We start from the raw sequence: 18,344 nt of genomic DNA, 5'->3' as shown, positions 1-18,344 counted from the left end.
CAGACTAGCCTGGAATTGTAACCAGGGCACTGACCCAGATGGCATGAAACTGTTGTTTTGTCTGTATGAGAGCGGTGGATGGGCTTGCTAAACTGGATGGCACTTCAGAGGCTTTCCTGCTTCAGAGGAGCATTCAGCTGCTGAAAGATACAACTGCAGCACACTTCAATGAAAAGGTACCCTCCTCGCCACTTATTTTAAAAATTTACATTAAAAGTACAGAAAGCAGCCAGGTTATTACTGCATCATGATCCAGTCAAAAGGGAGGGATTCTAGGTCTGAGATAACAAGGTGTAGAGGTGGATGAACACAGCAGGCCAAGCAGCATCAGAGAAGCAGGAAGGCTGACTTTAGGGCCTAGACACTTCTTCAGAGTCTAGGCCCGAAAAATCAGCTTTCCTGCTCCTCTGATGCTGCTTGGCCTGCTGTGTTCATCCAGCTCTACACCTTGTTATCTCAGATTCTCCAGCATCTGCAGTTCCTACTATCTCTGAAGGGATTCTAGGTCTGTCTGGAGGACTGGTCTCCCAGCCTGGCACCAAATGCCATTCTCCAGGCAAGTAAATTGGCCCGAGCACATCAAGAAAGTGGAAGCTGGCCAGAAAGTCCAAGCTGGCCTTCGTTAACTTATCTTTAACAAGGCTGTTAATACTAGAGCCTGAACCCACATCACCCAAAATATGCGTATGAAATATTCATGCACATGAATGTAGTGCAACCCATTGCCTGTCCATTGCAATTTTTAATGACTGAGGGCTGAAGAATAGTTGAGAGGCAAGAGAAACAAAAAGAAATGTGGTTTAATGAGATCAGCCACAAAGAAATGGGATAGATTAGGTAGGGAAAAGGTGAGCATGAGAATAAAATTGAAGAAAACCAGAAGCAGTAAGGATCAGAAGCGAGAAGCAAGGAAAATATGTAGCAAGAAAAGCATAACTACTAAGATACACTGCTGTGACTTACAGATGTTACCACTCAAATCAAAATCATTTCTACATACATGAAAGAGGCACAAAAAACCTTACATCAGAGATATTTAGGGCTTCACCAAAATTCTGACAAAAGCTTAATTTTTCGCATAAATACCACAACTATGGGTGCAACCATAGAGCAGGAGCAAATACGAGTAAATTCCCAACCTTCACTGGAGAAGAGATATGTTCAGTTTGAAACATTATTTGTCTCTCCACAGATGCTTCCAGATCTATTGAATATTTTCAGCACTTTGTTTTCATTTCAGATTTTCAGCATCTGCAGCATTTTGCACTTATTTACAGGTGCTCTGTTTAACTTTCTTATCATTGACTGTATTTAATATCGAAACCTGGAATCTTGACTGGGACTTTCCAACAGGAGTTTGGTGAAATCCCCTGAGAAATTTGGTTCATGATTATAAGTAGTCCTTTATGTCACTCCTCAGGAATTTATGTTTATATCTTTCTGAACAATAGTTAGGTCGTTGACAGAACTGTGGAGAGTTAAGGCTTCTGTCTGCTTAACATCAGGGTGACACAGTGTTCAGTGATTTCCATTGCTGCCTCACACCTCCGGAGATATGGGTTTGATCTCACCATCTGGCAACTATTTGTGTGGAGTTTGCACATTCTCCTTGTGTCTGCGAGCATTTCCTCTGGATCCTCCAGTTTCCTCCGATGGTCCAAAGATGTGTAGATTAGGTAGATTAGCCATGCTAAATTGCCCACACAATCCAGGGATGTGCAGGCTAGGTGGATTAGCCATGGGAAGTGCAGGTTTACAGGGATCAGGTAGGTGGGGTTGGTCTGGGTGGGATGCTCGTTGGAGGGCCAGTATGGATTTTACGGGTCAAATGGCCTGCTTCCACACAGTAGGGATTCTATGATGATGAGGAATTATAATGCCAACCTAGTTATCTTCTAACAATAAAAATATAGCTGCCAGGACAGCAGAACTCTCAGCACCAGACTAAGCACACATGTACTGATTTCTCTCCTTTGAGAGAATTTGAGATCCAGGGAGAACAGACAGCAGTATTACATAAGCATTGCCATCTGCCCTTCATACTCTATAGGCTCAGAGTAATACCGCAATGTTTTCATGCTCAATTTCTAGAACATGGTTATAAAGCTTCCAAGTTGGCTGGTATCTAGGAACGAAAAATAATGCAACAAAAATAATTCCTGCATTACTGACATGGGCAAAGTGCATTTTGAATTCTTGGATTTGTATTCTTCCAATTAAAATCACACAATCAGAACTCGCAACCTATGCTGTAATATAAAAGCTTATGGCGAAAAAAAATCAGAAGACCATTGCACCAAGACAACTGCATGGTGCAAAGGCACCTAAAATACCTGCATCCCATTTTAACATATGTTAAGGAAAGAACTTAACCAATGAAAGCAAAGTAAGAACTAATGTAATGTTAATTAACAAATTAGTGAAAATAACAGTACCTGCTTTATTGAATGGAGCATTGTGCATGTGTCAAACGTCTTGCTTCCATTTATTAATGACTGTTCGTCTAATGTTAACAGTTGTTCTCTATGTTGGCAAACTTCCAACACCACAGCATCTGGTTGCACTTCTTGGATGACCTAGAAAAGAGAACACTCATCATATCAGTTCAATAAATATTGATATAGTGCGTGTGATGTAAATTCATACTTAGAGTCAATCACAGTCATATCATTCAGCTAGATTATTCTTTATTGAAGTTTGGAAAGAAATGTTGGCTGATACATTTATCACTTTCTTGATAGCATTCATCCCCATTTGTTCATAGATTTTCAGAAGTTTAGATTCTCACTTGATAGATTCTTTTGGATACATCAGTGTTGATTATTTCTGTTTCAGGGCCTGAGAAAAATTCTGCTCAAAACTCTGCCTAAATGTTACTATATTTAATGACAAAATCACTAATCTAAAGTTGGAACTGTAGTGTTTCCTTGTGGCCTGAAGTAAATAAATATGATTTTTGCACATGAGCCCCTCAAATACTTTTGAAAATAGACTCCTAAACAAAATCCTCATTATTTTGTTTTGATTGATTTTATTTTAAATTCACGACAGTATTTCTCTGTGTCACGTTTGTTTTACCTGTTGTACATCTTTGATGCTTTGCTTACTGAAGTGAATTGTACCAACCAGGTAGACTTTGCAACCATCTTCAGTGACAAGCTCGCACATATTGCTTTTCAGTTTCAGGTTCTTCTGTCGCTTTTCAATCTTTGCCATTATAGTTGTAGTGATTTCTTCATAAGCTGACGGTAAATGCATTGTTAATAACTTACAATTTCGAATATACAGCAGACTTATACAGTACTTGCTCTATAACATATGTGCAATAATAATTGATTATTTATGAATCTTTTATGAACAAAACAGAAATATGTACTATAATGAAAGATCCCCAATAATCGATTTAAAATTCTAACTTGTGAGCGAGTATGATTAAACAAATAATATATCACAGTTTGCATTATCACCAAAATATATGTCATGTCTACAATATGAATATTCTCTGTGACACAGTTATGAAAGAAGCAAAATTTAAGACTGGAGTAGCTCTGAGGTTAGTTAGCACTTCACCTGTACACTGAAGATCTCAAAGGGGAACTCAATCATTGCAAGAGGGAACTATTGGAGGCAAGGTACAAGGCAGTACATAATTAATGCTATAAAAGTGGATTGGTCTTGATGAAAAGGATGTCAGACAAAAGTTCTATTAATTATTTATAAACATGTAGTCTACCAATATGAATTGCTGAATAAACACATCAGGTCATTTGCACACAACATAGTCATAATGAAAACAGATGTATTAAATGCCGCATCTTCACCATCCCCCCAGACCTCCCACTGACTGAGGACGAACGGTCAGTCCTTAGCAAGGGGCTCACCTTTGTCCCCCTACAACCACACATCAACGAATACCAGTCATGGTTGGACGTAGAGCAGTTTTTCCGCCGTCTTCGCCTCCATGCCTACTTCTTCAACCGGGAACCTAACCCTCCTTCCACTGACCCCTTCACCCGCTTCCGACACAAGTCCTCCTCCTGGACACCACCCCCAGGCCTCCTACCCTCCCTCGACCTCTTCATCTCCAACTGCCGTCGAGACATTAACCGCCTCAACCTCTCCACCCCTCTCACCCACTCCAACCTCTCCCCCGCAGAACGGGCAGCCCTCCGCTCCCTCCGCTCCAACCCCAACCTCACCATCAAACCCGCAGACAAGGGTGGCGCAGTGGTGGTATGGCGCACTGACCTCTACATCGCCGAGGCCAGACGCCAACTCTCCGACACCACCACCTACCGCCTCCTCGATCATGACCCCACACCCGAGCACCAAACCATCATCTCCAACACCATTCACGACCTCATCACCTCAGGGGACCTCCCACCCACAGCGTCCAACCTCATTGTTCCCCAACCCCACACGGCCCGTTTCTATCTCCTTCCCAAAATCCACAAACCTGCCTACCCTGGTCGACCCATCGTCTCAGCCTGCTCCTGCCCCACCGAACTCATCTCCACCTATCTGGACTCCATTTTCTCCCCTTTGGTCCAGGAACTCCCCACCTACGTCCGTGACACCACCCACGCCCTCCACCTCCTCCAGAACTTCCAATTCCCTGGCCCCCAACACCTCATATTCACCATGGACGTCCAGTCCCTGTACACCTGCATTCCGCATGGAGATGGCCTCAAGGCCCTCCGCTTCTTCCTGTCCCGCAGGCCCGACCAGTCCCCCTCCACCGACACTCTCATCCGCCTAGCTGAACTCGTCCTCACACTCAACAACTTCTCTTTTGACTCCTCCCACTTCCTACAGACTAAGGGGGTGGCCATGGGCACCCGCATGGGCCCCAGCTATGCCTGCCTCTTTGTAGGTTACGTGGAACAGTCCCTCTTCCGCACCTACACAGGCCCCAAACCCCACCTCTTCCTCCGGTACATTGATGACTGTATCGGCGCCGCCTCTTGCTCCCCAGAGGAGCTCGAACAGTTCATCCACTTCACCAACACCTTCCACCCCAACCTTCAGTTCACCTGGGCCATCTCCAGCACATCCCTCACCTTCCTGGACCTCTCAGTCTCCATCTCAGGCAACCAGCTTGTAACTGATGTCCATTTCAAGCCCACCGACTCACACAGCTACCTAGAATACACCTCCTCCCACCCACCCTCCTGCAAAAATTCCATCCCCTATTCCCAATTCCTCCGCCTCCGCCGCATCTGCTCCCACGACAAGACATTCCACTCCCGCACATCTCAGATGTCCAAGTTCTTTAAGGACTGCAACTTTCCCCCCACAGTGATCGAGAACGCCCTTGACCGCGTCTCCCGTATTTCCCGCAACACATCCCTCACACCCCGCCCCCGCCATAACCGCCCTAAGAGGATCCCCCTCGTTCTCACACACCACCCTACCAACCTCCGGATACAACGCATCATCCTCCGACACTTCTGCCATTTACAATCCGACCCCACCACCCAAGACATTTTTCCATCCCCTCCCCTGTCTGCTTTCCGGAGAGACCACTCTCTCCGTGACTCCCTTGTTCGCTCCACACTGCCCTCCAACCCCACCACACCCGGCACCTTCCCCTGCAACTGCAGGAAATGCTACACTTGTCCCCACACCTCCTCCCTCACCCCTATCGCAGGCCCCAAGATGACATTCCACATTAAGCAGAGGTTCACCTGCACATCTACCAATGTGGTATACTGCATCCACTGTACCCGGTGTGGCTTCCTCTACATTGGGGAAACCAAGTGGAGGCTTGGGGACCGCTTTGCAGAACACCTCCGCTCAGTTCGCAACAAACAACTGCACCTCCCAGTCGCAAACCATTTCCACTCCCCCTCCCATTCTCTAGATGACATGTCCATCGTGGGCCTCCTGCACTGCCACAATGATGCCACCCGAAGGTTGCAGGAACAGCAACTCATATTCCACCTGGGAACCCTGCAGCCCAATGGTATCAATGTGGACTTCACCAGTTTCAAAATCTCCCCTTCCTCTACTGCATCCCTAAACCAGCCCAGTTCGTCCCCTCCCCCCACTGCACCACACAACCAGCCCAGCTCTTCCCCTCCACCCACTGCATCCCAAAAACAGTCCAACCTGTCTCTGCCTCCCTAACTGGTTCTTCCTCTCACCCATCCCTTCCTCCCACACCAAGCCGCACCCCCAGCTACCTACTAACCTCATCCCACCTCCTTGACCTGTCCGTCTTCCCTGGACTGATCTATCCCCTCCCTACCTCCCCACCTATACTCTCCTCTCCACCTATCTTCTTTACTCTCCACCTTCGGTCCGCCTCCCCCTCTCTCCCTATTTATTCCAGTTCCCTCTCCCCATCCCCCTCTCTGATGAAGGGTCTAGGCCCGAAACGTCAGCTTTTGTGCTCCTGAGATGCTGCTTGGCCTGCTGTGTTCATCCAGCCGCACATTTTATTATCTTGGAATTCTCCAGCATCTGCAGTTCCCATTATCTCTGAATTAAATTATTGGTGCTTTCAGTTTGGCTCTCTCTTTTACGCTCTTTGTTGTTTCACCATCTCTCCATCTCTCTGTCCTTTCCATTCAGCCTGAAAGAATTGCTTGCCACATATTTTTCAAAATAATGATTGGTTCTTTAATTTTTCAATGATTTCAGTTAAAGTTAACAATAATTTAAAGTAAGTACGTTAAGTGATTCCCAGAAATGTGGCAAAAAGGGATAAATAGTACTGAAGGTCAAGCTCACAGCTAATTCATTAAAAATGTGAATTTTCAAAATGCAAAGGAGCAAAATTAGGTATGAATTACAGGAACTTTCTCCTGAGTGTATTTAACTAAATGCTCCACCATTCTCCAAAGAGTTTAAGTTGCATTATTTATGGATTCTATTTTGTTCTATTATACAAAGAAAATGTAATTAAATTTACTTTGGCTTGTGGAATTCGAACAGGGATTATATTAAAGCAAAAGTATAAATTAAATGAAGACTATCTTTCTTTTCTACTTGATCTACACTCAATCTTCTCCTAAATTTCTCTTCTGTAAGGAGAAACCTCCACCCTATACAATATAGCCACATAACTGAAGTTGCTCATTCTGAAAACTAATCCCATGAATCTTTCCTGCACCCTTTGTCCAACTTCACATCCTTCCCAAAATGTAACGCCCACAATGAACACAATTCTCTTACTGAAAACAAACCTCTGTTCTACAACAAATTCTAATCATAATGGACAATTTCCCATTTCGCCTTTTAACCACTTTGTCAGTCTATTCTTGGTTACGCTACTTTTTCAACTCCTTTAGATTTCTGCCTTTATTTGCATTGTCACTTTCATTCCTCCTATCAGAATTCATCACATCAAATTTCACCACATTAGTTTTCATCTGCCATATCCTCCCAGTCTACCAGCTTGTCCATATCTGTTTGAACTCTATCATGATCCTCTTCACACTTCACAATTCCAAGATTTGTGCCATCTGCAAGTTTTGAAATTGTGCCCTGTACCTCCAACTGTTGGCCATAAATGTGTTACAAGAAAAGAAGTGATATTAATACCAGTTGCTGGTACACTTGTATGGAACTCACATGTATTTGGCCAATCAAATTTCAGCATCTTTCCAGCAAGTACCTGTAAAAGAAGATACACTTACATTAATAGCAAATAACTATTCCTTTATGTCAGTCATTAATGGCTCCAAAATTCATTTACCTAGTCAGTCAATACTACCAACAATCCTGAGACTCATTATTTAAGTTCCATGATATTGCCAGAAGGGCAAAATTTAATGTCACAGCCAGGGAAGCTAGGCATCTGGAGTGGGAATGAACGAGGTAAGTAATTGTATATATCTTTAATTAATCAAACTGGAAGATTCTTAAACGAGCATCATAGGATCTGAACAAGGAAATATAAGATAGAAAGGTGAATTCACTATCAAACCAGGACAGAAACAGAAATTACAAATGGAAAGTTTAAGACTGGATTAAGAAAAACAGAAGATAGATAGTGAAAATAAAAATATTGGGATTTTTTAAATCTCTAAACAATGATTAAATGTTCTGAAGGAATGAGAGTTTAAGTGTTCATTTTCTAGGCCAGAGAAGTCAACTCTCAGTAATTAACACTTACAATATTGTTGAAGGATATCTAGAATTGAAATGACTGTGTTTTCGAAGGTTTGCTTCACATTTATTGTGTCAGCACAAGACTTTTATGCTGCTCAGTACATTTCAATAGGAAACCAGAAAATAGGATTTTTACAAAGGGCAGAGCAGTTCATCTCCTACTTAAACTTTATTTTTACATTGAGCTGGAAGATGATGTCATTTTTGAACTTAAATATTAGCAAGGACTATTACCTCACTGGCATTTTGAAAGTAATTCCCCTCCACTTATGCCCTTAAACAGAAAACTTTAGGACACTTTAAAAGACTTTCTAAAAGAGACAATCATTTCAAGTCTAAGTGGCCTGTTAATGAGAAGGTGAGTTTTCAATGTAGTGATTGATCATCGGACTTTGTCCTTAAAAGGAAAATGACCGTTACAATGACGAGCAATGTGTAAGCATTCATGTGCTTTATGCGGATACTGTTGACTTCTGCATTCAACCAGAGTCAAAATTTATGGATCATCAGGAAATTGTGTTTTGAGTATTGTCGTGGTTTAAAGTCCAAGGATCTTTTCAAGCTTTGGAGGAAAACTGAACAGTTGCCAGACTTCTCTGATGGAAACTCCATTGAGAGTTGAAAAATTACTGCAGCTGGACCGGACATCCGATTAGAAAACTTCAAACAATATATTATGTTGAACTCTGTAGTTTTTTGTCTGTTTAACTATGTAGCAATTGCATTATGAGTGGTCTCAAGCCCACTAATGGATATAATACCATGAGAGTTATGTATATGGCAATGAGAGGATTATTTATTTGGTTGAAAGTTTTATGAGCAGTTAATAGAATTAAATGTATTGAAGACATTTGAATAGCTATTTGTATGTTTTCACAGATTAGTGAGCATGTGAGAAAAGATTACACTTTCAAGAGGGTTTCAATCTATATGTATTTTGATTGAAAATTGTATGAGTTTTTAAGATGGATGATTTTTCAAGAAAAGTTGAATGGTTGGTCATTTATTTTAAATTTCTCAGCATTTCAATGGCTTCCCAATGTTACTATATGGCTCATGAGCTATGTACTTATTTAATACCAGATGTGTGGGCACGGAAGATACACGATGGTTTGGAGGGGCATGGGAGAAATTAGGGATGTTCCAGTGCCTTAGAGGGTTATCAGGGATAGGAAAGGGGCTTGGGTGAATGGAAAAGGGGGTGAAGTGCAAGAATTAGAAGGCCTATAAACTAGTTAGATAATTAACCTGCTGGCCTCAGAATATGCTGCCTCTTTTCCTGCATTGGATTGCAGTTAGAGGCAACGTCCATGATTCTAGCCAGTCCCCAACTCTGGAAGATGAAAATTCTGGGACAATTGGCTGACTATCATAAGTTGGGAGTGCAATATCAGGAACTGACCCAACTCATGCTTCCAAACTTGTCGACAAGGAGGGAATCCTTTAATTGTATGAGAGACGTGATTTACACCAAGAATAGCGGAATAATCACTCAGGAAGATTTGCAAAGCCTATCCCAACAGTGAATGCAATGTTGTATCTCTTATGTATTTGCCTGGGACTGAGGAAATATTCTCACTGGATAGCAGCAAGTTGTCAATTAAATGGGATAATAGCTTGTTAACAGACTCATGAATTCGGATAGACTTTGAAGCATTATGTTGGGACAACTGAGATCTGTTGCCTGCAATGCTAATGTTATTTGAGACCTCCTGGATATTCTATATCTCCAGCCACTCAAGTTGATCTTGAGCAGCAGTTGGTCTCCATGTTACAAAGATAACAAATAGACAAAACTAAAGGCTCTTTATCTAAATGTATGAAGCATTTTTAATGAAGTGAACAAATTGTTAGTGCACATGGAAATAAATAGGATCTGATAACCAGTTATGATTACAGGATGACAAGGATTGGGTCCCAAATGTTGAGGGGTATATTACATTCAAGCAAAGTAGGAGGCTTGGTGAATGTCAAGGGGTAGCATGTTGATCAAGGAAGAAATTTTTGCAACAGTTAGAGATGATCTTGTTTCGAGAGGTCAGGATGTAGAATCAATTTGGGTGGAGATGAGTGGAAAGAAGTCATTTGTGAGAGTGGTCTATGTGTTCCCAAACAGTAACCACAATGTCAGGCAAAATATACAAGAAGTATTGGGTTCTTGTAATAAAGGGATGATAAGAACCTGGGTGACTTTAATATGCATATAAACCAGAAAAATCAGATCCCCAGTATTAACTGGATGAGAAGGTTAAAGAATTTTTTTGAGATTGTTTCCGAGAATAGCATTTCTGAGAATTTTGGAACCAATCAGAGACCAGGATATATTAGACTTGGTATTGTGCAAAGAGAGAGGATTAATTAATGACATTATAGTTAAGGCAGCTCTACATAGCAACAAGCAACAACATGATTACAGGATAGATCGATAGAGACAGACATTTAAGGGAATATTTAAGAATACTCAAAATATCAGAGGACCCACCGTTCTTGGTTAAATGAAGAATTTGGGGAAAGCATCAAACTTAAGGAAAACGTATATAACTACACAAAAATGAATAGCAGGTAGAATAATCGATCTAGACAACAGAATGACAGAAAATGACTGAAAGGTTACTCACATGGAAGAAACTGAAGTATGAGAGTTAGCCAGCTAAAAATGTAAACAAAAGGTTTACAAAAGTTTTTACAGGTATGTTAAAAAAAGAATGAGGTAAGTAGAGTGAATGTTAGTCTTCTAGAGAGTGACAATGGAATTCAGTAGAAGATGGTAAGGAAATGATGCATTATGTGAACATATATTTTGTTTTTGTCAACACTATAAAGGATACAAAAACATTCCGGTAATAGCTATAAATCAGGATGGGAGGGATGGGAGAAGGGAATCTAGAAAAATTATAATAACAAGGGAAGTGATACTAATAAAACTGATGGAGTTGCAGGCTGGTAAATCCCTGGGTCCAGATGGACATTTTCCTTGGATGGCAAAGACATGGGTCTTAAACGTCCAAAATTCCCTAGATTCTGGAGAAATTCTATCAGACTGGAAAATAGCAAATATAACACCTCTCTTTAAGCCAGGAGAAAGGCAGAAAGCAGGAAATCATAAGCCAGTTAGCTTGACATCTGTTATGGAGAAGGTGTTGGAAAAAAAATCATTCAAAATATTTTAGCTGCACACTCAGAAGAATTCAAGGTAATCAAGAAGAGTCAGCCTGGCTTCAGCAAAGAGAAATCATGTTTAATCAATTTATTGGAATTCTTTCAAGGAGTAACATGCGCTGTGGATAATTGGGAGCCTGCAGAAGTATTATGTTTGGATATCTAGAAGGGATCTGATCAGGTGACATGTTAAAAGTTATTGCAGAAAATAAAGTCAAATGGTATAGAAGATAATTAACTTCCATATAATGAAGAATGGCTGGCTAACAGAAAGCAAGGAGTATTGAAAAAATGGATGTTTGACTGCTTGACAGGATGTGGCAGATGGAGTTCCACAGGGGTCTGTCGTGGATTTCATTTTTTTTACAATTTATGTCAATGGCCTAGATGAGGGGAATGAAGGCCATGATAATTAAATTCATGGGCAAAAGGAAAAACAAGATAGGAAAGAATGTCATAAGGATGTTCCAGACAAATGTAGATAGGTTGAATGAATGAGTGAGCAAAAATTAGGTAGATGGGGCATAACTTAGTAAAATGCGAAGTTGTTCACTTTGGCAGAAAGAATGAAAAAAATAAAGTGTTACGTAGATGGAGCGCAGTTTTCGAATTCCTCATGCATGAGTCACATAATGTTAGCATGCAGGTACAGCACTTTATCAAAAATGTTACAGCAATGTTATCCTTTAGCATGAGAAGAATTGAATATAAAAGCAAAGACGTTACAGTAGTAGATTCGCCAACTTTGGGTACATTTAAGGCGTCATTGGATAAGCATATGGGCGTACATGGAATAGTGTAGGTTAGATGGGCTTGAGATCGGTATGACAGGTCAGCACAACATCAAGGGCCGAAGGGCCTGTACTGTGCTGTAATGTTCTATGTTCTACGTTATGCTCCAGTTATGCATGGCGTTGTATCTTTATTATTGTGTACAATTTGGGTTTCCTTATTGAAGGAAAGATGTGAATGATTTGGAGGTGAGTCAGGTGATGTTTACTGAAACGAAACCTGGAATGAGGGGATTTTTAAGGGAAAATGTTAGACAGACTGGTCTTGGTACCATTTGGAGTTTAGAATAGTAAAGAGTGATTTATCTGAAGTGTATAAGATCCTGAATGGTCTTGACCAGCTAAATGTAGAAAGGATGTTTTCTCTTCTGGGTCTGCCCAGAGCTAGAGGACAATGTTTTAAAATTAAGGATTGGTCTTTCAGGACAGTTATGAGGAGTTTTTTTTTCTGAGGGTTGTGTGACTTTGGGAACTTCTATATCAGAAGGCTGTGGAAGTAGGGTAATTGAATACTTTTGAGACAGAGGTGGATAGATTTTTGTTAGGCAAAGGAATGAAGAGTAATCAGAGATAAATAGGAATGCAAAATTTGAAGCACAAACAGATCTCCCATTGCTAGTATTATTAACCAAGCAAGCAATAACCCACACTACCCACATTGTGTTTTAGTTAAACTTCAAAGTTAGTTAAAATTCTGCATATTTCTCAGTACTTCTTTAAAATAAATCTTACTCAGAATCCAAGGGCCTCATCAGTTCTGAGAAAAAGAAGTATTATAAAAATTAATTTTTGGGTTTTTGTAGTTTTGATACTCAAAGAACAACTAATGTTTAACAGATGAACAGAAAATAGAAATAAAGCAAAGCAAAATAGAAGGGAGAACAGAAGATGCTGGTGATTCGAAACAGAAACTGAAGTTGCTGGAGAAACTCAGAAAGCCTGGCAGCATCAGTGGGGAGAAAGCAGAGTTAACATTTCAAGCCTGGTGACTCTTCATCAGAACCAACTGCTGATGTTCTGATGAAATATCACTGACCTTGAAACTTTAACTCTGCTTTATCCCCACTGATGCTGTCAGATCTGCAGAGTTTCTCCAGCAATTTCTGTTTGTATAACAGACTGCGGCAGTTTTACTCTAATTTACTCTCCAGAAGGTAACAATTCACATGAACTGGCAGTTCATTGACACATCACTCAGCTAACACTTCTTCAGATGAGCCTATCTAGTTAATCTTCCACGAGAACATCACTGAACTTGTCCTCATTTAATGTTCACTCATGTGCATAAGTAAAGGTCACTGGATGGTGCTAAAACTGGAGAATCCTGATTTTCCTTTCCAAGGCCAATCACACTGAAGTTAATTGTATCTACCATTTCAAATGACCACAGGTATGCAAGTACATACTCCACATAAATTCAGGGATTTTCAGTAAAAATATTGAACTTACTGGTCATTAGAGAGAAGAAGGTTGAGAGGTGACTTAATAGAAACATATAAAAAATAATCAGAGGGTTAGATAGGGTGGATAGGGAGAGTCTTTTTCCTAGGATGGTGACGGCGAGCACGAGGGGGCATAGCTTTAAATTGAGGGGTGAAAGATATAGGACAGATGTCAGAGGTAGTTTCTTTACTTAGAGAGTAGTAATGGAATGGAATGCTTTGCCTGCAACAGTAGTAGATTCGCCAACTTTAGGTACATTTAAGTTATCATTGGATAAGCATATGGACATACATGGAATAGTGTAGGTTAGATGGGCTTGAGATCAGTATGACAGGTTGGCACAACATCGAGGGCCAAAGGGCCTGTACTGTGCTGTAATGTTCTATGTTCTATGTATGGTCCTGCCACAGTTGTTTTCTTACTTTGGTACTTGAGAAGCTACTTTAAATCAAATCAGATTTTTTTTAATTGTCCAATTTTCTGCTTTTTGGAGAAGAGATTGCTGGACTGCTGTGAGGCCCTGGAAGCCTGGGAATCCAGGCTTGGAATGCTGGTATCCCACACCAGGACTGCAGCACCTTCCATTGCTGTCTCTGATGCTGGGTGGCTGCTGCTGGTATGTTATGGAAGCAGAGATCTCAGCAATGAGGTGCTATATCACAATTAGTTCAACACATTTGTCAGCAGCCTGTTCTATATTAGAAAGGATGGACCCCAGTCTCTGTACAAACACTGGGACCATGTTGATAGAAGGCGCCTCCATGTTTTTTAATTGAATGCAGGCTTTCTGACATGTCACCCAAAGCATCGTAATTTTATTGGATGTAGGGCAACCTTTTTCTGTTCAGAAGATGAGTTATAACAAAATCCAAACGTTAAATGAGGTTTTCTCCCTCCACAAATGCTGCCAGCATCCATATATTTTGCTCTCAGTTGAACCTTTTTCTGCAACTTGATATAGCAACTTTCCCATGTGATTCCCCTACAGTGGAACTACTGTGTGTTCTCACTAACGAGCGAGCTAATGTATGTACTGTCCTCTGTCCTTGCCTTTGTTTCTATACATTTACAAATAACAAAGAAAATTACAGTACAGGAACAGGGCCTTCGGCCCTTCAAGCCTGCACCGACAGGCTGCCCATCACAAATAAACTCCCTACCCTTCTGTGGACCCTATCCCTCTATTCCCATCCAATTCATATATTTATCAACGTGCCCTTTAAAAGTCACTATCATATCTGCTTCCACGACCTCCCCTGGCAGTGAGTTCCAGGCACCCACCAGCCGCTGTGCAAAAAACTTACCTCTCACATCACCTTTAAACATTGCCCCTCATGCCTTAAACCCATGCCCCCTGAGTAACTGACACTTCCACCCTGGGGAAAAGCTTTTGACTGTCCGCTCTGTCTACGCCCTTCATAACCTTGTAGGTCTCTATCAGGTCACCCCTCAACTTCCATTGTTCCAGTGAGAACAACCAAGTTTCTCCAACCTCTCTTTATAGCCAATGCTCTCCATACCAGGCAGCATCCTGGTAAATCTTTTCTGTACTCTTTCCAAAGCCACCACATCCTTCCGGTAGTGTGGTGACCAGAATTAAACGCAATATTCCAAGTGCAGCCTAACTAAGGTTCTATAAAGCTGCAACATAACCTGCCAATTTTTAACCTCAATGTCTCAGCTGATAAAGGCAAGCATACTCTATACCTTGTTGACAACCTTCTCCACCTGCGTAGCCACGTCAATGACCTGTGTACCTGTACATCAAGATCCCTCTGCCTGTCAGTACACTTAAGAGTCCTGCCATTTACTTTATATTTTCCATCTGGATGAGACCTTCCAAAATGCATTACCTCTGCCCCCAAGTCACCAACCTATCTGTATCCTGCTGTATCCTCTGATGGTCCTCATCACTGTCCACAATTCCACCAACTTTTGTGTCATTGGTTTATCCTCAAATATAGATTCTGCTTCTGAACTCTCTTCTAAATTATTCTTAGTATCTGACTTGCTAAACAGTAAGCAGCACTAAAAAAGGGATCAATCCAGGGTATTATCTGAAATTAAAGCACAGAAACAGGATGAGAAGACACAGGTTCAATCTAATGTTATGTGACTTTAGTGATATCAGGAAGCAATTCAAACAGTGAGCAACAGTTAGAAGGTATTATTATACAAACTGTTGAAGGTAAAAATCCTGAAGTCATTAAAGGACAAATTTCAGTTATGGGAAAAGTGTGGAATTTACTGAATGAATTTTGGGATCTTAGAGTCATAGAGTCAGGTAGCACGGAAACAGGCCCTTCAGTCCAACCAGGACATGCCAACCATAATTCCAAACTAAACTAGTCCCACCAGCCTGCCTTTGGCTCATATCCCTCCAAACATTTCTTATTCAAGAACTTATGTAAATGTCTTTTAAATGTTGTAACTGTAACCGCATCCACCACTTCCTCTGTGAGTTCATTCCACACACGAACCACCCTCTGCGTAAGAAAATTGCCTCACGTGTCTTTTTTTTAAATCTTTCTCCTCTCACCTTAAAATTATGACCCCAGACTTGAAATCTCTCACTCTAGGGACACCCACCATTCACCTTACCAATAGCCCTTACGATTATATAGACCTCTATAAAGTCACCTCTCGACCTCCTGGACTCCAGTGAAATAAGTCCCAACCTCTCCAGCCTCTCCTTATAACTTAAACCCTCCATTCCTGGCAACATCCTGGTAAATCTCTTCTAAATGCTCTTCAGCTTATTAATATCCTTCCTATAACAGAGTGACCAAAACTGGGCTCATACTCTGAAAGAGGCCTCACTCTTGTAAACCATTTAAATGATGTTTGACTATCTGGTGTTGATATTTTGACTCCACAAAATAGCAGTAGTCATCTTAATATTTTAAATAATATAAAACTTCTCTGTGTTTTTATCTGCTCAGCACTATTGCAGCTCAGAGCTACGGTTGATTTGATCAAGGCTCTATTGTTATTAATTTTTTTACTGTCAGTGAGGAGAATTCTAGCCCAACTCCACACAATTCCCTTAATTTAGTCTCCTTTTATTTGCAGTGAAGCTGGCCTTGCATGTTTCGGTCTCTGACTGAATGTAGATGAGAATGGCTCCACTCATGTTGCGGAAGAAAATTTCAATAATCCATTGTGTTTCACTATTTATGTAACTTAGAATATAAACCTTTTAACTGAACGCAAAATATCTGCTCTGGTACAATAAGCATTTAATAGTGAATTGGAATCTATTCATAGGCAATGAATAGAAAATCAAGAATGTACCAGCTTGTAAAAATAGATACTGTGATATGGACAGAAAGTAAAATAGGAAAAAGGGAATAGAATAGGTAAAAATATTCAGAAAATTTAAAGAATGATATTAATTAAGAGTGGTGCAGGGATAGACTTGAAATGGGAATGATGCTCCTGTAATAAACTAGAGGAGTTCAAATTTAAGCTCTTATATGACTACATGATTTCTATTTGTACAAGTTTCAATCCTGAAAAAGTTTGTTACAAAGAAAAATGCTACTCACAGTTGTTTTATCCTGAAAAATAGCACATTTATGGCGCAGCAAGTGAACTCTGTGTCTGTGTACAAAGTGAAACTAAACAAAAACTTCCTTTAAATTTGTTGCCTCAGCAGCTCTCTGAAACTTTCTTTCAGTTTCAGTTTCAGTGGTTCCTAAAGAATTTCCTTTTCAATGCATGTAACCAATTATTTGCTGGTTTTGATGTTTACGTACTCTGTACATTACTTCCTCAAGTTCCTATTATGAAATAGTTCTGTACAAATTATTTTATTAATGCAGAATTTTCTCTTGCTTGACAGTTCAGATCCAACTTATTTTTCTTGTGAGCAAAATTTGAGCACATTGTTCACAGCAGCTTCCATAGTATTGCTGTAATGAAGCCAATGTTTCAAAACTATGTGGGAAGGTTTCCAATGATTATACTGTATAAATAGTTTTGTTTTCCACTTTTAGGTAAGTCTTTATTTTAGAAGCAAGAAAACTGAAATTCTGCACTGTCCATTTTCTGCTGAATGGGATTTTTCCATAATTATTAATGTGGCTCGCAGAAGTAATGATGACTAGTGATGCAATGGGTAGAATGTTCTAGAAGCATGATCAACATCAATAAGATCACCATTATTTGACGTTAGTGAGTCCATTCATCAGTCTAATAACAGCAGGGATGAAGCTGTTCTTGAACCTGCTGATGCATGTGTTCAAGCTTCTGTATCTTCTGCTTGATTGATTGATTGCCACATGTACTGAAGTATAGTGAAAAGCTTTGTTTATGAGCAGTACAGGCAGATCACAGTAAACAAGTATGTACAGATCAAAAAGACTTAGACAGAGGCATGCAGGTTGCATTGCAAAGGGTGTGAGGTAGGCGATATCAATTCTAGCAGGTGCAGCATTATTTGCGGCTAGACAGTCCATTCATCAATCTAATAACAGCCAGGAAGAAGCTGTTCCTGAACATGCTGGCGTATGTTTTTGGGCTTCTGTATCTTCTGCCTGACAAAAGAGGCTTTCTTGACCACGGCATCTACGCGAGAGGTCCAGAACAGGTTGTCAGTTATTGTGACTCTGAGGAAGTTGATATTCTCTATGCTCTCAATTTTGGTTCCGTTGATGTAGATAGGGGCGTGTTCATCGACTTTCATTCTGAAGTCAACGATCAGTTCTTTAGTCTTGCCCATATTGAGAGGGGGTGTTCTTGTTGCACTACATCACAATGCCATCTATCTCCCATCTGTATTTTGACACGTTGTTGTTAGATATCTACCACAGGAATATGGTAGGGTGCTGA

General features: G+C 40.7%; 1 protein-coding gene across 1 annotated transcript in view; it reads right to left on the bottom strand.

Moving 5' to 3' along the window:
• Nucleotides 1-17,130, bottom strand: part of LOC125463333 (traB domain-containing protein-like) — a 32,570-nt gene extending 15,440 nt beyond the window's left edge. The window contains exons 1-4 of the mRNA XM_048554521.1: nt 17,060-17,130; nt 7,579-7,621; nt 3,079-3,242; nt 2,436-2,576 (exon numbers count right to left, since the gene is read on the bottom strand). Of these exons, the coding sequence (XP_048410478.1) occupies nt 2,436-2,576; nt 3,079-3,242; nt 7,579-7,606 (333 nt within the window). The 5' untranslated portion in view covers nt 7,607-7,621; nt 17,060-17,130. The remainder of the gene's footprint in view (nt 1-2,435; nt 2,577-3,078; nt 3,243-7,578; nt 7,622-17,059) is intronic.
• Nucleotides 17,131-18,344: the final 1,214 nt, after the last annotated feature.

The sequence above is a fragment of the Stegostoma tigrinum genome, chromosome 25 (assembly GCF_030684315.1).
Source record: "Stegostoma tigrinum isolate sSteTig4 chromosome 25, sSteTig4.hap1, whole genome shotgun sequence".
NCBI classification, from domain to species: domain Eukaryota; kingdom Metazoa; phylum Chordata; class Chondrichthyes; order Orectolobiformes; family Stegostomatidae; genus Stegostoma; species Stegostoma tigrinum.
This window is presented reverse-complemented; position numbering and strand designations above follow the sequence as displayed.